This window comes from Sphaerodactylus townsendi, linkage group LG03, assembly GCF_021028975.2.
Source record: "Sphaerodactylus townsendi isolate TG3544 linkage group LG03, MPM_Stown_v2.3, whole genome shotgun sequence".
Classification (NCBI taxonomy): Eukaryota; Metazoa; Chordata; class Lepidosauria; order Squamata; family Sphaerodactylidae; genus Sphaerodactylus; species Sphaerodactylus townsendi.
In genome coordinates this window covers 173570296-173591723 of record NC_059427.1, presented here as the reverse complement: position 1 = coordinate 173591723, position 21428 = coordinate 173570296, and the positions used below count along the sequence as shown (strand labels likewise).

At 49.0% G+C, this 21428-nt stretch overlaps 1 protein-coding gene across 1 annotated transcript in view; it reads right to left on the bottom strand.

The window, feature by feature from the left end:
* The window catches only part of KMT2D (lysine methyltransferase 2D), a 182646-nt gene that overhangs the window by 147672 nt on the left and 13546 nt on the right, over positions 1-21428 (bottom strand). The window contains 8 exon segments of the mRNA XM_048487610.1: positions 5825-5939; positions 6176-6279; positions 6281-6393; positions 8197-8359; positions 11063-11172; positions 12256-12473; positions 16217-16340; positions 18032-18096. Coding sequence (XP_048343567.1) covers positions 5825-5939; positions 6176-6279; positions 6281-6393; positions 8197-8359; positions 11063-11172; positions 12256-12473; positions 16217-16340; positions 18032-18080 — 996 coding nt within the window. The 5' untranslated portion in view covers positions 18081-18096.

Below are 21428 nucleotides of genomic sequence, written 5' to 3'. Positions count from 1 at the left end.
TACTATGATGAGTATATTAGTATGACGAAAGTAAGTAAAAACAGAGAAGTGATTAATCCTGTTTTTGTGAAGAAGTGGGAAATCTTTGTGTTTAGGGCAGATCATTCTTAAATTGTATATTTTATTTTTTATTTATTTGTTTGTTTTATATACCGCCCTCCCCCTGAGGGCTCAGGGTGGTTCACAACAAGGTTAAAACATACCTTAAAACATAATTTAAATATCAGTTACATAAAAACAGAACCCATTTAAAAATGTGGATGGCGTCCGGCTATCCCCCTCCCCACTTTTGTGCCCAGGGGAGGCCAGATGACATGGTGCAGATATATTTTTTTTTAAACCAGGGCTGGCCAAACGCCTGGCGGAATAGGGTGGAGTCCCGGTCTTTGCCCGGCCCCGTCATCCGCTAGGGCCTCTTATCTCCCCGAGGGAGCCCTGTTCCACCCAGGTAGTGAGGCCAGGGCTGGAAAAGGCCCCTGCCCCTCACGTGGGAGAGCCAGCCTGACTCGACTTTGGGCCAGGGATCATGAGTAGGTCCCTCCTCCGAGGGAGCCGAGGGGCCTGCGAGGGCACATATGGGGAGAGGCGGTCCCTCAGGTATGCAGGTGGTATCGGAGACCAATGCGTAATGGCCTTCTGAAGGTCAAAACCAACATTTTAAACACATAATCTGGAACCCAATGCGGCAGCCAGTGCAGATGGTATAGGATGCGGTGTAATCACATCAATGCCTCGAACTGCTGGTAAGCAGCCTTCCGGCTGCTGCTGCATTCTGAATGAAGTCTTTAATTTCCGGATCATGGCCAAAGGCAAGCCCGCGTAGAGTGAGTTACAGTAGTCTAACCTGGAGGTGACCGTTGGATGGATCACCGTCGCTAGATCAGAAACGGGGAGAGGTACAGGGCCAGTTGCCGTGCCTGCCGCAGATGGTAAAAAGCCATCTGCGCTACCCGGGTGACTTGGGCCTCCAGCGACAAAGCCGGATCCAGGATCACCCCTAGTCTTTTGGCCGATGAGGCAAGCTGTGGCGCCTCACCATGCAGCATAGGCAGGCCAAAGGACTCCGGACACTGTCCCCGACCCAGCCACAGGGCCTCTGTCTTTGTAGGGTTTAACTTCAGCCAACTTGCATTCAACCAACCAGCAACAGCGTCTAAACGATGCTGGAGAACATCAGGGGCCGAAGATGGGTGACCCTTCATCATGAACATGAGCTGCGTGTCATCTGCATATTGATGGCACTGCAGCCCAAAACTCCAGACTAAACCTGCCAGGGGGTGCATGTAGATGTTAAAAAGCATTGGGGAGAGGATCACCCCCTGCGGCACCCCACAAATTATGGAATGATGCCTGGAGTTCTCTCCCCCCAACGCCACCTGCAGTCCCCGGCCTTGGAGAAATGAAGCCAGCCAGCACAAGGCTCACCCCTGAACTCCAATACCAGCGAGGCGGTGGACCAAAAGGTCATGATCTACCACATTGAACACTGCAGTGAGGTCTAATAACACCAGCAGCGCCGAACCGCCTCTGTCCAAGTGAAGCCGGAGTTCGTCCATGACGGCAACCAACACCATCTCGGTCCCATGACCAGCACGGAAGCCAGACTGGAAGGGATCCAATACGTTTGCATCATCCAGGAACCTCTGGAACTGCTCCGCCACTGCTTGCTCAATTACCTTACCCAGAAACGGAAGATTCGAAACTGGGTGGTAATTGGCCAGATCCCGAGGATCTAACAGGCCGGGTCTTTTGCCTTTTTTTCGGGAGCTGTGGGCGGACCACTCGCCTCTTTAAGGCAATCCTGGGAAAACTCCTTGCTCTGCCTCAAGGGAGCTGCTTGACAATATCCAACAGGGTGGGTTCTCAGAGGCTCCTCCCCAAGCTAGCTTTCACCAACCAGGAAGGGCATGGGTCAAAAGGACAAGTGGTAGATCGTACAGCATCCAGTATCCTGTCCACATCCGTCGGGTCGAGTGGGCTGAAGTGGTCCAAACAAGGACCCAAAGATGGCCAAGGGGCCTCCAGTTCACGTACTGTGTCAATTGTAGCGGGAAGGGATTGGCGGAGAGTCAGAACTTTGTGTGTGAAGTAGTCCGCAAATGCCTCACAGCTTAATGCCAATTCATTTCTTTTAGGACCTATGGATGAGGTCGTAAGTGTCCGAATTACATTGAACAATTGTTCCGGGCGCGAACTAGTCGTCGCGATAGTGGAAGCGAAATATGCCCGCTTCTCATCCTTCACTGCACTCTCGTAAGACCTCGTAAACGATCGATATGAGTGTCGAGACTCCTCGTCAAATGCCCGCCGCCACCCTCGCTCTAGCCATCTCAGATCCCACTTCATCCTTCTCAGCTGCTCAGTATACCAGGGAGTTGGGTTGGCACGAGTACGGAGAGGGCGCCTTGGCTTCAATGGCTTCAGAGAACCTGGAATCCCAGCTCTCTACCAGCTCATCGAGAGTACCGCCAGTGGGTGGGGAATCCCGCAGAGCATCCTGAAACCTCTCCGGGTCCATTAGTCTCCACGGGTGGGCTAAAATATGCCCGTCGTCTAGACAGGGGGGCATAGGAGCATCAAGCCGAGCCTTCAGGACGTAGTGGTCAGACCATGGAAATCTTTCAAAAGAGGATATGGCCACATGCACACTGGCTGCAAAGATCAGGTCCAGAGTGTGGCCTCCTTGATGGGTGGGGTCACCGGTGTTAATCAAAGAGAGGCCTAGCGTCGCCATGGATGACACTAGATCAACGGCTACCGAAGAGGAGGCAACATGAGCGTTGAAGTCACCCAGCACAATCAAGTGCGGGTGCTCCAACACCCACTCAGAGACGACCTCCAAGAGCCGTGACAAGCTGTCTGCCAGTGCGCTAGGCGACCGGTACACTAGCAAGACAGCCAGTCTCTCTGGGTGATCCCAATAAAGGCCCAAACACTCCAAACCCATGATCTCTGGGACAGGGGATGTCCTGAAAGAGATGGTATCTCGGATGAGCATCGCCACGCCGCCACCCCCGGCCCTGTGTCCGAGGCTGCTGGACTGCCACGGAACCATCCGGTGTAAGGTTATTGAGGGCGACTGTTTCGCCCTCCCTCACCCAGGTTTCCGTGACACACACGAGGTCAGCCGCTTCCCCTTCGAGATAATCACGGAGGGTAGCATATTTGTTGTTAATCGACCTCGCATTTATCAACAGCAGCCTAGGAGAAGAGTAAGTAACCCACAATTAATAAAGACGTTAAAAAATAAATTGCTTCAGGGGTCACTATATATAAAACTAGCAAATATCAAAACCACATATGTATTTATTGTAAATTAAAGTCATCTACACTGGTAAAAGACCTGTAATAGCCTACTTTATATATATATATCACAATTACAATACACAGCAGTGTATTGTCCCACAGCAGTAGGACACTTTTTTGACCCTTAAAAAAGACGTGTTGGGCATGACTGTATACTCTTTAAGAAGACATGGCTCTGTGTGGAAGACCGAGGTGCCAATTTAAACAACTCCTCAACAATTGTTCTCAAGTCATAAAAACACATTATAATTGGAATTTGTAGTCTGGTAACAAAACGCTCTAATAGTGTATTACTTTTGACCACCGAGGAAGGTCAGTTTGCCAAAACGTGTCTGCTTTTAAGGGTCAAAAAAGTGTCCCACAGAACCCTTCTGTGTATTGTAATGGTGATATTGTGTATAAGGTAGGCTATTATGTGCCTCTTACAAGCGCAGATGGTTTTAATCTGTAATAAATACAGATGAGTACTTGATACTGAGTATAGTACGCCACTTCTGCTCCAGAAGACTCCGGCCTTTCCAACAGAGGACCCAGGTTTGTTTTCACTCAAGATGTGAATTCCCAAAGCCTCCGGTATATGTAAAGGGAGATTTTCATTTTACTAAATAAAGTCATAGATCAGCAGGAAGAGTTTTTTTAAAAGAAGTTCAGCAAGAATATTAACAAACAGTTAATGAACCATTTCACACGACTCTCAACGATTTCTGTATTCCGCTAGCGATATAAGAAAACTTCGACACTGCATATGAAATGGCGGAATCCTTATTTTCAACGGAAAACTTAACGAGTCACCAGCATGACTAGAATAACTAGAATATCCTAAAGGTCTAGTAGGGGCAAAATTAAGCAATTCCCAATGTCCTTCAGAATATGGATGATTGCCTCCATCGTATTTGCATTACAAGGAAGAAGAAGAAGAGTTGGATTTATATCCCCCCTTTCTCTCCTGTAAAGACTCAAAGGGGCTTACAATCTCCTTGCCCTTCCCCCCTCACAACAAACACCCTGTGAGGTAGGTGGGGCTAGTCACAGAAGAACTGTGACTAGCCCAAGGTCATCCAGCTGGCGTGTGTTGGGAGTGCACCGGCTAATCTGAATTCCCCAGATAAGCCTCCACAGCTCAAGTGGTAGAGCGGGGAATCAAACCCGGTTCCTCCAGGATAGAATAAACCTGCTCTTAACCGCTATGCCACTGCTGCTCCTAGGACATAAACATGCCTCCATAGGCCATTGCTGGAATCTCCTGTTAAGCAGGGTGTTACATCGAGCTTGTGAGAAAACCCATCGGAACTTTGGCAATGGAAGAATGATATCCAATGGGGCAATGCTAGGAAGATCCCACCTGCCCTGGCAGTTCTCCTGAAGAAAGGAGGATTCAGAACACATCAGCAGGACATACACGAACACTGTGACTCAGCAGAGGAGTCCAAATAAGCACCTATCGCAGTGATGGCGAACCTTTTCAAGACAGAGTGCCCAAATTGCAACCCCAAAACCACTTATTTATCGCAAAGTGTCAACATGGCAATTTAACCTGAATCCTGAGGTTTTAGTTTAGAAAAAACAGTTGGCTCTGAGGGGTGCGTTACTTGGGAGTAAGCTTGGTGGTAGTTGGTGGCTTTGCTTTAAAGCAACCGTGCAACTCTTCCAACGGGTGAATCACGACCCTAGGAGGGTTTACTCAGAAGCAGGCCCCATTGCCAGCAACTGAGCTTACTCCCAGGTAAAGGATTGCGCTTTAGTTCTTCACATGAAAATCAGTGGGGCTTAACAGCGCTTAATAGGGTTACCTACTTCTTCCCCCAAATTAGGTTTAATGCTAATAATCGAGCCCAGCATCCCAGGCCAGCCTAGATGGGGGGGGGGGCACTCTGTTTGTGCGTGCCCACAGAGAGGGCTCTGAGTGCCACCTCTGGCACCCGTGCCATAGGTTCGCCACCACTGCTCTGAGGTGTGTGTTACTCGGGAGTAAGCTTGGTGGTAGTCGGTGGCTTTGCTTTGAAGCAACCGTGTAACTCTCCCAATGGGTGAATCACGACCCTAGGAGGGTTTACTCAGAAGCAAGCCCCATTGCCAGCAACTGAGCTTACTCCCAGGTAAAGGATCACGCTTTAGTTCTTTGCATGAAAACCAACAGGGTTTAACAGCACAACAGGGTTAATGCATTTTTTTTTCCCAAAACTAGGTCTTAGGTTTTACCAAGCTATTAATTGGAGCTCCAGCTTTGCCCAGGCCATGCCATAGGTCTTCATACTCACTGACTGCAATCGTGAAAATCATCCCTCCACCTTTTTGGGGGAAGCAAGTTTCTGCGGTTTAAGATTGAGGTCACATGGATCACTCCAGGCACTATTTCAGAAATCAAAGGAGACAATGAATGGGATTTCTACGGGCCTCCAGCAGCTTGCGCGGCTTTCTGCCTCTCCTTATGCATTTTGGAAACTGGAGTTGTATGAACGTTCACATTGACTTGATTTGCCTGATATAGAATTCAGCTGCGCGGAGACAAGAGACTCACCTTGCATTTCCAGGAGTCTACAGGGAGGCTCTCGATGGCCGGCTTCAAGCAGTACGTGTGGTAACATTTATCGCAAGCTTCACACACTAACGTCATGCTGTCCTCTCCCGATAGCCTGCGAAGGACAGACACCCCACGGGACAGCAGTGAATGGAAGCATCCTCAGCATTTAGGACTTCCTGCAAGGCTTAGCACAGGGGTAGGGAACCTGCGGCTCTCCAGATGTTCAGGAACTACAATTCCCATCAGCCCCTACCAGCATGGCCAATTGGCCATGCTGACAGAGGCTGATGGGAATTGTAGTTCCTGAACATCTGGAGAGCCGCAGGTTCCCTACCCCTGGCTTAGCACAAGTCGTTTCCTTCCCAAATCCCGCAGTGGGCCTTCTCACTTACTCTACAGGACTTGGTAACTTTGCATCTGCGGATACACTGCCAGCCGGAGCGCTGGGCCTATGGGCGTCACCGTGATCTCCAAGCAGGTGCCGTGGTAGTGCAGGCCACAGCTGGTGCAGAAGAGCAGATCGCGCAAGTCCCCGGGCGTGTCACACACCATGCAACGCGAGTCCTCTGTGGGAAGGAGGAAGTGATGGGACGACGGCCACCGAACCACCCCACCCCCTGTGCCGAGTCCTTTGCAACCAGACTACAAGCTGAGATTGAAGGGCCATCGAGATCCGTCCTGCGATCCAAGAAATAGATCCTGCTCCCTCACATCCAGAAACAAACTCTGGAATACCTGATCCACAACCTCTTGAGCACTCTACCCATTCACAGCCACTTTCCCTCAGCTCCATGGCTTTTCAGAAACCGTAGGGTTAAGAAACACTCCATTCACTGATTGCCCAGCAGGTTGCTGCAAAGCAAACTCTGCCCCCCAGCAGTCCCTGGCATCCCAAGCTAACTTATTCCAGTAGCTATTATTTTGATGATCTCAAACTCCTACTCCAATTCTAGACTCAAAGATAGCTCTAGGGCAAAGCATTTCAGCCAGTGAAACACACATAATTAGTGGCAAATATCCTTTTTTATAGGAATACAGAAGTAAGAGTTGGATTTATATCCCCCTTTTCTCTCCTGTAGGAGACGCAAAGGGGCTTACAAACTCCTTTCCCTCCCCCCCTCACAACAAACACCCTGTGAGGTGGGTGGGGCTGAGAGAGCTCTGAAGAACTGTGACTAGTCCAAGGTCACCCAGCTGGCATGTGTTGGAGTGCACAAGCTAATCTGAATTCCCCAGATAAGCCTCCACAGCTCAAGCGGTAAGCGGAGAATCAAACCCGGTTCCTCCAGATTAGAATACACCTGCTCTTACCCACTATGCCACTGCTGCTCCTCCTATATATAAAGGTATAGACTACATGTAAAACCCTACCAAACATTACAATTCGAGACAGTACCCATGTAAAACTAACACCCCATCCAAAATGGGGAGGAATCTGCCGGAGGGAGCAGCGCAGGGCTGTGCTGGCAGATTTGCCCCCCTGACACGCTTGACCCAGCGGAGGGGCAGATTTGCCATTGGGCGGCCACTGCAGCCCACCCTGGCAGTGGGACATGGCACCAGATGCAGTGCCTGCCGACAATGTGGCAAAGGTAGTCTGGGGGCGTGGCTGGGGGAGGAGATAAGGTTAGTCGGCTTCCTCCCAGCCTTTGTCCCTGTTGCGCCAGTGACTGGAGCTTCGGACTTACGCCGCCGAAAAGTTAGGGTAAGTCCATTAAGCCCCGGGGGGGCTTCCCGGTGATGGGCAGGCTTTGCTGCAGTTTAAGCCTCCCTATGTTGCCGGAAAGTTTCCTTGGAGGCACCATCACCCCAACCTGGCACCTGGTCCGTTGGATGGGGTTGATCCTATTAATAATGGCGATAACCAGTAGGGAGGAGAAAAGGGAAAGGGAGAAAGGGGGAAAAAAGAAGGGGGGAACAAGGGAAAGAAGAAAGGAATGGGAGGAGAAGGGGCAGAGAGGCCAGCTGGAATGGAACTGCCACTGTCCGCAACTGTAGTAGTAGTAGTAGAAGAAGAGGAGGAGGAGGAGGAGATATCCCACCTTTCTCTCCTGTAAGGAGACTCAAGGCGGCTTACAAGCTCCTTTCCCTTCCTCTCCCCACAACAGACACCTTGGGAGGTAGGTGGGGCTGAGAGAGCTCTGAAGAACTGTGACTAGCCCAAGCTCACCCAGCAGGAATGTAGGAGTGCGGAAAAACATCTGGTTCACCAGAGAAGCCTCTGCCACTCAGATAAGCCTCTGCCACTCAGGTGGAGGAGTGGGGAATCAGACCCGGTTCTCCAGATTAGAACCCACCTGCTCTTAACCACTACACCATGCAGGCCTGGGGGAACATCTCAATCTTGCGGGCCCTGCTGTAACACATACCCATCTGCACAGCCTGGTCTAGGTGCTCCGGACACAGGAGCTTCAAGGACTTCATGGACTGGAAGGAGCCACTGGCCGCAGCACAGGGGAAGTGATAGTGGCGCTGGCAACCCTCCGCTCGACATGGAATGGTAGCACCCAATCTCTTACAGTGTTCACATTTCTAAAAGAAGCAAAGAGCAGATCACAGCTTCATCAAGGAAAACCTCTGGAGAGAACAGCAGCCCTGGAAAGCAGCCCAGGAATACAAAACACCCGGTACTCTGAAGGCCAACACAGCGGCTTAAACAGAGATACTTCTTCCCAGGTCTTTACGCTTAAGAACTTCCTGATCCGTACTGGGTGTGTTTTCAAGCTCTGGTCCTGCAGGAGATAACACAAATGCTCTAGAGAGCATGGGTTTTGCAACGCCTGAAGTAATGTTCACACAATGCCACAATAATGCACTGGTCTCCCCGTCAGGACACCAGCTATGTACTGCAGCTGACCCCTTTGCCCCGGGGGGTCCTTGGAGCACTGCAGTAAACAAAATAATAATAATCACGGTGTTGCCCCTGGAATCAAAACTGAAAATCGGGGGCAGATTCAATTACCAAATATTTTACAACGCAACCAGATTTCAGAGTTTGGGGAAGTTACTATGGAGAAGGATAGGCTTTACAAGCCTGAGTTCAATTTGTTGGCAGGGGGTAGTGGGAAGAGGTTAGGGACCCGAGAAGCCCCGTGGAACATGCTGCCACAGGAGGTGGTGACGACCACTAACCTGGACAGCTTTAAAAAGGGGCTTGGACAGATTTATGGAGAAGTCGATCTATGGCTACCAATCTTGATCCTTCTTGATCTGAGATTGCAAATGCCTTAGCAGACCAGGTGCTTGGGAGCGGGAGCAGCAGCAGCAGGCCATTGCTTTCACATGCTGCCTGTGAGCTCCCAAAGGCACCTGGTGGGCCCCTGCGAGTAGCAGAGTGCTGGACTAGATGGACTCTGGTCTGATCCAGCAGGCTCTTCCTTATGTTCTTATGTTTGCTTGGAAAGGATCTGTGAGAGGAACTGGTGGTCCTGAGAAAGGCCTGTTCCTTGATCACTAGGTTACAGCATCCATTATCCACTTACTTAGCTAAAGTAGGGGTGTCCAACTCTAGTGCCCCAGATGTTCATGGACTACGATTCAGCATCATTCTGAATCATCTGAATCTGATACATCAGCAGGAGCTGATGGGAATCGTAGTCCATGAAACATCCGGGGCGCTGGAGTTGGACACTCCTGAGCTAAAGGTGCAAGCACCAGGTGTGGTGAAATCACATCACAATGTTTACTAGACAGAATATATTTAAAGGGTGGTTTGCCACACCTTCCCCAGTTGTCTACACTTTATCCCCAGCAAGCTGGGTGTTCCTTTTGCCAACCTCGGAAGGATGGAAGGCTGAGTCAACCTTGAGCTGGCTACCTGAAACCAACTTCTGTCGGGATCGAATTCAGGTTGCGAGGAGAGCTTGGACTGCAGTACTGCAGCTTACCAGTATGTGCCACGGGGCTCCTCTATTTAGCTAATGTAGCAAATGCAGATTGGTCTCTGCAACCATGAAGATACTGTATTCTGCAAATGCAGTGTACTTTAATTTGTTCCCTAAACATGCTATTAAGAAATAAGGAATTTACTCTAGTCTCTTTTGCAGACACCCAAGGGCAAAATCTGGTGTTTGAGGGACCAAGCAAATTGCCTCCTTTCCTCCCAACACGTTAAGGAACTTACCAGGATGCAACAGAGGCAAATATATTTTATTTTGGAGTGGGAGATGACAATTTTCAAGATCCTGCACAAGCTGGCAAAATCTAGACCAGAAATTCTAGTGCAGAGATTCCTAAAAGGGTGGTACTGCCCGCCCACCCCCTTTGGGGGCAGTGGAAACATCAAGGGGAGCAGCAAGGAATTTTGGGACGGCAAGGGGGTGGAGCAAAGATTGCTGGGCCAGCTGGCGAGAAAAAGATCATGTCCTTCCAACCTTGCCATGTGGTGATTGGTGCATTTTAAAGGAAAATTTTGCAGCACTCTACTTGCTGTGTAGTCTGCAGGGGGAAGGGGGGGTGTAGGCAGCCAAGGCAAAGAGCCCCATCACTGTTGCTTTGCCAGGCAAGATGTGTGTGTTTTTTAAAGGAAAGGCAGCAGCACCCTCCTCACTGTGTAGCCCGGAGGGTGGAAGCCAAGGCAAAGAGCCCTTCACCACTGTTTTGCAAGGCAAGATTTTTTTTTAAAGGAAAAGCCACCCTCCCCTCACTGTGTAGCCTGGGATGGAGTGGGCGTCACACATGGGCCTGCACATGTGGGGCTCAGGGATAGGCGGCTGAGCCTAGGGCGGCTGCAGAATCAGGGTGGGCTTGCTAGTCGGCAGCTTTGCATTGCAGGATGCATTTTTTTTAAAGAGAGAGCAGCACTGCTGTGTAGCCTGGGATCGGGAAGTCAAGACAAGTAGCTCCACTGCTGCTGCTTTGCGAGGCAGGATTTTTTTTAAAGGAAAAACCAGCAGCACTCTCCTGGCTGTTGTTTTGAATTTGCAGGAGACCTCATACCAAGAAACATGTGTGTGCTCATATGTTCGTGCGGTGGGGGGAACCACTAGGAGTGTGGCCTGGGAGCCAAGGGGGCAGCAGTCCAAAAAAATGTTTGTGAACTTCTGTTCCAATGCAAGTGTGTACAGCAGGGGTACAGCATGGCCAATTGGCCAGAGTTGGCACCAGAGTTGGACACCCAGATTCCTCAGAACCTGGTCCTGTTGGCAATGAAGTTGATTCCTGAGCACTTCCTTAATTCCCTCCCTCCTCGCCCCACACGATTCCCCTCCCCCAGCAAAGCTGATCCTGCCACACCTGTGCAATCCCTGAGATGACCGCTTTGTTCACATGGCTCAACCATGACCCTTCTGCACGCAGGATTCCAGCTGACCACACCACGCACCAGTGATGAGCCCAGAAGTGCCCTGTAAGGAAAGGGGAAAAGGAAGTATAAAAGGGGGAAACAAACCAAACTTTATTTGAGGCATGGGGCATACCGCTGGCTTTGAGCAGTCGGGAGACCAGGAAACGGGGTGACAGTGTAGACCCCCTAAGGAAATAGTATCATGTATCCTAGCCCAAGTCCTTGAGATAAGGCAGAATAGGTACCCCAACAAGAAACCAGCTCCTTGGAGCATTTCTTGCCACTGCTATACCAAACTGCTCCCTAAGGAAAAATACTCAGAAAAAATCCACTACTGAGATTATTATTTCATAGAATCACAGTTGGAAGAGACCCCAAGAGACATCAAGTCCAACCCCCTGCAATGCAGGAACACCCAATCAAAGCACTCCTGACAGATGGCCATCCAATCTCTCTTTGAAAACCTCCACAGGAGGAGACTCGACCACACTCCAAAGTAATACATTCCAGAGTTATTTATTATTCCGATTTATTCGATTTGCCCACCGAAGCAGCTGGTTCAGAGCAGCTTCCAATGCATACAATTACAATTTGCACATAAATATAATTTAGGTAATAAAACTTCAATAATGTATAAAACATGTCCAAGGGTAAGGGATAAGCATACCACCCGCAATTTATATAAAAGTGAGAGGAAACACCTAATGGATACTCAATCATGGAAGGTCTTCTCCTAATCCATCTTGCTGGTTTAGGAAATAACCCAGCAAGATGGACTCCTCCTCCAGGAGAAGAGGGAAGGGAAGATGGCTGTGTAACTCCTGTTGCTGCCCTCAACTATAGGCCTGGTGGAAAAGCTCCACTTTGCAGGCCCTGCAGACCTGAGATAAGTCCCTGGTCTCATTTGACGGAACATCCCACCAGTCCGGGGCCAAGGCTGAAAAGGCCCCAACCCTAGTTGAGGACAACTTGTCCCTTTTCAGGCCAGGACCACCAGCAAGTGGTTGTTAGTGGGAGTGTACACCCCCTAATGTCACTCCAGGAGTAGTTTCCTACACATAAGTGGGACTACAGGCTGGATTAGGACTCTTACAGTATTGATGCACTCACGCTAAGCTTTTCCCCCTCCTTGCTCCCCACTCACCTGTTGGCTCGAATACCTCTCGCACCGAAACACCGTCTGCAAAGCCGATGAGAGTCTGGTCCTCGTTTCCAGCTTCTCTAATGCCAGGCTGCTCCCCTTCTTGAGGCTCAGAAAGACCTTCTGCCCAGTCAGGAGCCGGATCAAAACGCAACAGCTCACGCTGCCCATGCAAGCTCCACTTGCTGCAGTTACAGAAGGCGCAGAGTTTGGGCAGGGAGCTGGAGGGGGGTGGGCAGAGATGAGAAAGGGCATGTCATTGTAAAGGGCAGGAAAATACATACCCACTCCCATGAAAGGTAAAAGCAAAAAAGGATTACCTTATATACTCATGTATCAGTCTACTTTTTCAACACATTTTTTGTGCTGAAAAGCCCCTCCTTGACTTATACGGGAGCGAGGGTCCCACTTAATTCTTGTGTGGCGTTCCCTCTCTCCCATCTTCGCTCTCTCCTGCCTTCCCCCTTTCAGCCCCTTTCTCTGCCTCTGCTTCACTCTCCTCTGCCTTCTTCTCTGCCTCCCCCCTTTCAGCCGCTTTCTCAGCCTCTTTTCTGCTTTGCTCTCCTCTGCCTTCTTCTCTGCCTTCCCCCTTTCAATCCCTTTCTCTGCCTTTTTCTCAGCGGCGGCCGGCCCCTGGATCTCAGCAGGTGACAGCCAGTCAACCTGGGTGAGCTGGACAAGCTGTGGGATGGAGAGGTCAGTGGCAGAGACCTTGGGATTGGTGAGATGGGGGGTCAGTGGCAGAGTCCCCAAATAGCGCCCGACCGTATCTATTTTTATTTTTGAAATTTACCAGTAGCTGCTGCATTTCCCACCCTAGACTTATACTAGAGTCAATAAGTTTTCCCAGTTTTTTGTGGTAAAATTAGGTGCCTCAACTGATATTCGGATTGAGTATATACGGTACATCTTCCACAATTTGCAAAGATGGTTCCCTCCCAAACTATCTCTTCCCAGTGGACACATTCTGATCTCGCTCTTAGGGAGATTCCCCAGATCCCTGAGGAACTACAACTCCCGAAGCCTCCAACAATCTTTGGCAAACTTCCCTCTATTGTGCGAGTCCTTGCCAGAGAAGTTGTGCCTGGGCATGAACGATGCCTCCAAGAGGAAGACCTTGATCAAAGGCTGTTGACAAGACGGCTCCTGACAATCCATATTCGGATTATCGGATATTGTTAAGTAAAGAGCTGTTGAAAATCCATACTTCAGATTATCGGGTATTGTTAAGTACAGAGCAAGCGAATTAACTGAATGAATCATGAACCAAGCGGCAAGAAGTCATTGGATGACTTCAGGAAAGCCCCTTTCCCTCAGTTTTAGCATTTACAGCGAAAATACAGGGGTAATAATAGCCTACCCAAAAGCCAACCTGACATTAAAGGAACTTTAAGTATTTAAGAGTGGAGGGAGGGAAAACATGATATAAATAAGGAATGGGTGACACTCAGCATATATGGAGATGTATACCATAACATTCTATGTCAGAGGGCTCCAACTTTTTTGAGCCTGCTGCCATGTTTAAAATTCTGATACAGCAGGCCGGGAGAAAGAAACAAAGAAACAAAATGGCTGCCACAAAATGGCTGCCACAGGAGACAGAACCAGTCACAACATGATTGCCACAGCTTCATTTCAGTCACATAGTGCAGCAGTGGCAGATGCTGCCAAAGCCACATTTCAAAACATCTGCCGAGCCAACCAAATTTCCAATAGTTAGTCAGAAGCCTTGCTGGGCAAAAGCTGCACCTGGCACCACCCACTTCCTAAAAACACTTGATGGGTGCCAGAAAAGGTGTTAGAGGAGACCATGTTGCAGAGGCGTATCAGGGGGAAACGGCGCTCAGAGACAACTCCTTCTCCAGGGCCCCCCCCCACGCCCCACCGGCCTGCACAGAGGTCAGAGGGGCAGGGCTCGGCGGTGGCCCAGGCGGTAGCTGCAGCCGCCCGCTGCCAAGCCCTGCTCCCACCTCCCTGCAGGCTGGCTCCTGAGCAGACCTGCAGGGAGGTGGGGGGCAGGGCTTAGCGCATGTGGCTGGGGCACTCGTCGTTTTGGTCCCATGGTGGAGGCGTCCAGCGCCCCAGGTCCCTATAGGCCGTACACTTCTGCCATGTTGGGGATCCCTGCTCTACGTGAGTGGCTGCATTTAGGATACATTACTCTCCTGCACTGGTATGCACCAACTGTCTTGAACATAGCCACCATACAATTCCAAGGGCTTGAGGAGGATGCTGTAGTCCAGCTAGTTCCCCCCCTACCAGTGCCATAAGCACAGGAACCTCTTTATCAAGGTGCTCCACATAATTTGCAGTAAGCAACTTGAGCATCCTACTGCGATCCCATAAGCATGTCAGTGCACTGTGACAAACTTGTTACAATAACATATCCATATATGTTCCTGTAAAGTTGGACAGATGGATCCCGATCCTTTCTTATGCATGCAAAGGTCTCTGCACTCTGTCAGTGCAGTCTAGGATCGTGGCCTACATTTCTTCCTCTGCTTCAAATCCAGATTCTCCATGAACTCTTCCCAGATTTCCAAACTCCTCCTCCCCATGGTCAACAAGGAGTCTGTCAAACTTTATTCTTAAGAGCAATGTTCCCTGCAGGGTGCCTGGCTGCGCAGGCACCACACTGATGCTGCAAATGTTGGGCAGAAGCCCAGCACAGGGCGCTCTTGCTGGTGGCTCAGTTTCTCTCAGTGAGAGCAAGCTTCCACGCAGAAGTACAGAAGCCATAGAGGGACCATTGCTTATGAGGGTTTGTAGCAAGAAAGCAAGAAGCAAGAAGGGGTGGGGAGTTAAAGGGAAGCAAGAAAAAAAGGGGTGGGGAGTTAAAACCTCGTCAAGGATACACAGAAGAAGAAGAAGAAGGAGGAGGAGGAGGAGGAGGAGGAAGTGGCTCAAAGGGGCTTACAAACTCCTTTCCCTTCCCCCCTCACAACAAACACCCTGTGAGGTAGGTGGGGCTGAGAGACCTCAGAAGAACTGTAATTAACCTAAGGTCACCCAGCAGGCGTGTGTTGGAGTGCACAGGCTAATCTGAATTCTCCAGATAAGCCTCCACAGCTCAAGCAGCAGGGTGGGGAATCAAACATGGTCTCCTTAACCACTACGCCACTGCTGTTCAGTTGAGTGTGAAAATTGGGTGTGAGAAGTCTCAGATTGTCTAACTGAAGTCTAATTGGGTGTGAGAAGTCTCAGATTGGGGAGGGGCTAGAACCGATCCAATGTTCAGTCCTTGACATTCTAAGCAAGACCTCTGCTCAAGACCTCAGAGAACCATGGCCAGTCATTTGTTTAATAAGACAGAGCAACGGGGGGGGGGGGGGGGCCAAGCAGGAGCATATCTGTTGAAAATGCCACCCAGGGCAAATACTTATCTCGCCCTGCACCCAAACTCTATGCAGAATTCAGGGGCGAAGCGCACCTGTTCAGTGCTGGGCTCAGCTGGGTCAAGCTTTAAACTGCAGACTCAAAGCCAGCATCGAACAGGCACACACACCCCGCCCCAAAACTCCAAGTGGAGTTGGGGGCAGTGAGCCCAGTTGAACGCTGGCCAGGTTCAGCATTCAAACCCCCCCCCCCGCCCATCTTCGAACTTCGCATGAAGTTCAGGAGCAGGCATATAGCTGAATGCTGAACCCAGCCGGCATTTAACTGGGCTCACCCATCCCAAACTCCACTGGAGTTTGAGGGCGAGTGCATAGTTGCTCCCAGAGGCTGTGATGTTTGGCTAGTGCCCCCTGCGGAGTGACTCCCAGGGCATGTGCCCTGCCTGGCCTCACTGTAAATACGCCTCTGTGACCAAGTATCATGATGTATATCTCTGCTTCTTTAGGGAGGCCGGCCTCCCACTGTTATCACCTTAGTTCCAAGCCTCCGCCCACCACAGTTTTCCCATCTCACCGTACAGACTCCCTCCAAACTCCAGCATTCGGAAGCAGCCTCAAAGGTCTCTCACCAGGTCAGTTCCTCTTTTGCTTCCACTTCTTCCAAGGGCTCTTTCGCAGGGCTCTTTTCTGGTGGCTTCAGGGGCTCAGCTTCTGCGCTGCCCTGCTCTTTCGAGGAGACAATTCCATCTGCTGCTGCAACAGTTTAGCTGTCAGTACGCGTGCAAAGCAATGGGAGCAGAGCTCATCTCTTACTGTGCTATGTGACTGGCCTCGTTTGAGACATCAAAGGGGGGTGGGGGTGGAAGCATATGTTCTGCTGCCAAGGAAAGCAGCACCCTGTGACATTCTACCTTTCCCCATTCTCAAGTTTGCTCCACCTCACTAAGGTACCCACATTCTGAGAGATATACATATATATTTATACCCACATTCTAAGATATATATATATATATTTATCTCTCTCTCAATCCTCCCCCCCCCCATCCCCAAAGGGCTCTGAGCAGGTTACAACAAGCTTTGTTATTATGGGCTGGTATGCATTTTACTGCCGGAGGCAAGAAACCCCCCAGTGCAGTGACTCAAGGCAAGCTGAGCTAGAGTTTATGGAGGAGGAAAGGGAACCTCAATAGGGCAGGGGTTTGCAACCTGCGGCTCTCCAGATGTTCTTGGACTACAATTCCCATCAGCCCCTGCCAGCATGACCAACTGGCCATGCTGGCAGGGCTGATGGGATTTGCAGTCCATGAACATCTGGAGAGCCGCAGGTTGCAGACCCCTGCTATAGGGAAACTCTATAGGAGGGAAAGGGGACCTCTATAACATCTATTTTAGCATTTTGTAAATACTTTTTTTAAACATTTTTAATTTTAAATTATTCATTGTCAGGATTTATATTTTAATGTTTATTGTTATGGTATGTTTACTATATGTTGTAACCTGCCCAGTGCCCTTCGGCAATGGGGCGGGATAGAATTCCAACAAATAAATAAATATAGTGGCTGTGATTGGCAAGTCTTTCCTTTTAATTCCTTCACTAAGCTGCCATAAGGGAGAGGCGCCCAGTGGCCAAGACAGTGCATTTACTTCTGGGAAGCCATGTTCTAGAAAGCCAAAATAAATTCTGGGATACTGTCACATGAGCGCAGAATTTGACATGTCGTGGAAATAAAACGGGAGCAGCACATAGAAAAAAATACAGAAATACATAAAACAGTGCAGAAAAGTCTTCTCAGTCAGGCTGTTTTCAGTACACCTGTGCAGTTGCAATCCCTTTTTGATCCTTTCCACTTTGAGGTCTAAGGTGGGCATGCTACCTGCTTGCAAAATTCTTCCTCTCACATGCTGGACCACACAGCGGGATGAATGACTTTCTGTCCCAGGAGGAGAAATGTACAATATTGCTGTTATAAATGTGCCAGGAAGGTCTGGTGACCTATGTTTTTGGCAATTTAATGCCATTCAGCCTTTACACTAGGGGCCCTTCTGCACATGCAGAACAATGCACATTCAATCCGCTTTCACAACTGTTTGAAAGCGGATTTTGCTATTCCGCACAATAAAATCCAGCTGTAAAGTGCATTGAAAGTGGATTGAAAGTGCATTATTCCGCATGTGCAGAAAGGGCCAGAAGGTCACCTTCTTTGGGGGTTTTTAAAGTGATTCACTGGTAATTGGAAAAGTTAGTATTGGCCCCTTCCACACATGCAGAATAATGCACTTTCAGTTCACTTTCAACCCACTTTGCAGCTAGATTTTACTGTGCGAAATAGCAAAATCCACTTGCGAGCAATTGTGAAAGTGGACTGGAAGTGCATTATTCTGCAGGTGCGGAAGGGGCCTAGGATAGGCAGCTGTCTGGGTCAAACAAACTGGGAAGCACCAACCTGGCGTATCAGAGTCTTTCTCCTCACCAGGCGGCTTCTGGTCATCCATCCTGTCTCCAAGAGACCTAGAGGAAAGAGAAAACAACATGTCAGGGCCCTGGTTCCACTGGGAGGCTACATCATTGGCTCTCTGTACCTTGCTATGGTTCTCAGAGCTGCCTTACAGTGCAATCCAAAAGGGGGTGTGTGAAACCACTAAGGAGCTGGCGAGATCCCTGTGCTGGCGCAAATGCCACTTATTGTTTTTATTATTTTATGATATTTCTACTCTGCCCATCTCAGCCGAAGGAGCACAGCACAGGGACACTTGCCCTGGTGCTGGGGAGCTGTGGGGCAGTGCAACACCTGGACGCCAACATAGCTGCAGTACCAGCGCTCCTCTGGTGCATGAGGCCACATCAGCACTGCAGCGGGCATTTCCAGGGGTGGAGCTGGCTTCAGTTGGCTTCCTGAGCCCCTCTGGCCTGAGAAATCCACCATCTGCTGGAGAAGACCTTCACCATAAAAATGGTAGGCACTGCCAATTGTGCTGCATAGGGGGATTTCATAGAGGTCAGGGGAAATTACTTTTGGCTTGCTGGCTGGAGCACAGGAAGCCTCTTAGAGGGCGGCAGCGCTGCGCCATCTCCAGCGATGCCACAACTATTCTCCCTTTAGGATTACACTGTAGATATAGGTCACCCGTTTGCCTTTTGTCTTGTTCAGGCATGCAAAGTCCAATACTTGGTGCCAAAAACTTTTGTTTCTTTAATCAAAACTCTGTGTTAAAAACGCAAACAAAAAGTTATACAAATTATATTTGAACACTCTTTGGTTTTGCATGAACTACTCCACTTCCTAAATAAGTGGATTTGGACACAAGCATGGAAGGAAGGGTATGAAGACTCAATGGCAGAGAACAGTTGCTCGGGGGAGCCAGGGAAAGAGGGTATAGAAGAACAAAACGTTCTTTGAAACACATCTGGTCAAAAGCCTAGACTAAAGAGCTCTTCAAGCTGCCTCATCCACAGGTCTCTGAAGTTTTCTATACAACAAAGAGAACCAGAAGCCTACTTGAGATAAAAATTAAAGATGAATTCCCCCACGTACCAAACATAATAAGTAAATGTATTGTCGAAGGCTTTCACGGCCGGAATCACTGGCTTGTTGTGGGGTTTCCGGGCTGTACAGCCGCGTTCCAGTAGCATTTTCTCCTGACGTTTCACCAGCCACAGATGCAGGCGAAACGTCAGGAGAAAATGCTACTGGAACACGGCCATACAGCCTGGAAACCCCACAACACTCCAATAATAAGTAAAGTCTGAACCCACAAAGTGACCTACAGGTGCATGGTACATACAAGGCACTTAAGATCTCATATGCTGTCTCTTTCATCTCCAGGAAATCCAGCAATTTCTAGCAGATTGAAATATTTGTTCCTAACTGACCATTCAATCCAAAGACGACAATCATAAAACCAGTCCTCACAAGCCCATTGTTCAAAAGTGCTACACAACCATACATACAAAGGTATAAATTCAAAGAACAACACATGGAGCAAGAAGAAACAGTTCACAAACATAGTGTCATTTGAATGCATATCTAACGGTACAATCCTAAACTTTCTAAATCCACTGAACTCAACTTGATTAGAAAAGCTGCACTCTGGTCAGGATACTCCTTAGTCTTCATTTTTAATGCCTTCGAATTGGCAGTGAGGTAGCTTGAGTTTGGTTTTAGATTTCTTTTAGAAGAAGAAGAGTTTGGATTTATATCCCCCCTTTCTCTCCTGTAGGCGACTCAAAGGGGCTTACAATCTCCTTGCCCTTCCCCCCTCACAACAAACACCCTGTGAGGTAGGTGGGGCTGAGAGAGCTCCGAGAAGCTGTGACTAGCCCAAGGTCACCCAGCTGGCGTGTATGGGATTGTACAGGCTAATCTGAATTCCGCAGATAAACCTCCACAGCTCAGGTGGCAGAGCTGGGAATCAAACCCGGTTCCACCAGATTAGATACACGAGCTCTTAACCTCCTTACTACGGTTCTCTGCTCCAAGGCTCTAGCAGAAAATTAAGAGATAATCCAAACAAACTCATGATACTAGTTGCAATAAGAACTTTTCAGGATTAAAAACGTGAGAATGTTGAATGCGAATGGAAAATCTGTAAAGAGCCCACTGAATCACAAAAAAGAAAAGAAAAGATAATGTTTGCTCCAATGTATGAACTGTGCTTAATGTCCATGAGGGGTGAAGGAAACCAGATCCTACAGAAAGTTCTATTGTTACTATCCAACATGGACCGTGTCCATCTAAACCAAAACAACCATTTGCCAAGGAATGTTGTGGTATCAGAATAACTGGAGGTTTAAAGAGCATAGTTGGGCAGTCTCTTTCTTTAAAGACCTAGTATCTAATATTAAAAAAATCTGTAGCTGCCATTTGAGCCTATTTCTTGTCGTGCAAAATCTTTTCAGAAGTTTCACGTTCACCTGCAGGAGCATAAGAATCCAATGAAAGCTATTAATCCAAATCTATCACCATTCAGCTCACAGAAAGGGCCTTTGGAGGAACCGGCCGCTGATGGTGCCCCCTCTTCCTTTGGCCCCGACACCCGGGCCACCTGTCATCCAACGAGACTTGCCATCCCTCCCTTTTGGGGAGAGGATTTCGAAAATAGAATGCTGGACGCCACTCATATTTTTATTGGGATCTATTGCATATTTATTAGAGTCAGTTTTCATTGTTTTTATCGCTGCTTTTAAATGTTTCAGCTATCCTATATTGTATTATATCTACATGTTTTACACTGCCCGGAGCCCCTCGGGGATAGGGCGGTATAAAAGCCTAAGAAATAAATAAATAGAAAGAACCAGCACCCTCCCACCCACTCCCTGCCCCCAGCAATTGTCGCGACACATACCAATCTCATTCGGCTCTTTCCTCAACACCACCTCCAAAGTAGACCCTGCATCCCACAGAGCAAACCACAGAACTGGAGATGTCCAATGTGGTCTTTGGTATGATGGAGTTAACCTGTCCATAAGGAGCAGACCACTTGTTAGCAGCCTGTACTACTAATCAAGAAATAACAGAGAGAAGACCCTTATCTCATTGCTATAATCCAAACACAGCCCCCCCCCAACTTTTAACAGAATCAATACCTGATGGGAAATATGGCTTATTAACTGGAAGCAGTGATCACAGCATTATCCGGGACAGTACTCCCCTAGCGGTTACAGCAGTACGGGGTCTTTTGACATTTATCCAGGCTGACCTCAATTAAAACCTTCAACTTGCAAAGGCGGTCATGGAAAACCACAGAAAGCAAGCGTCCAGCGGAGGTTCCACTGAAGACAGGCATCCTACCACGCTCCCAGGGATGAGCGGGGAAGGAAATGGTGCCACAAAGCTGCTGGTT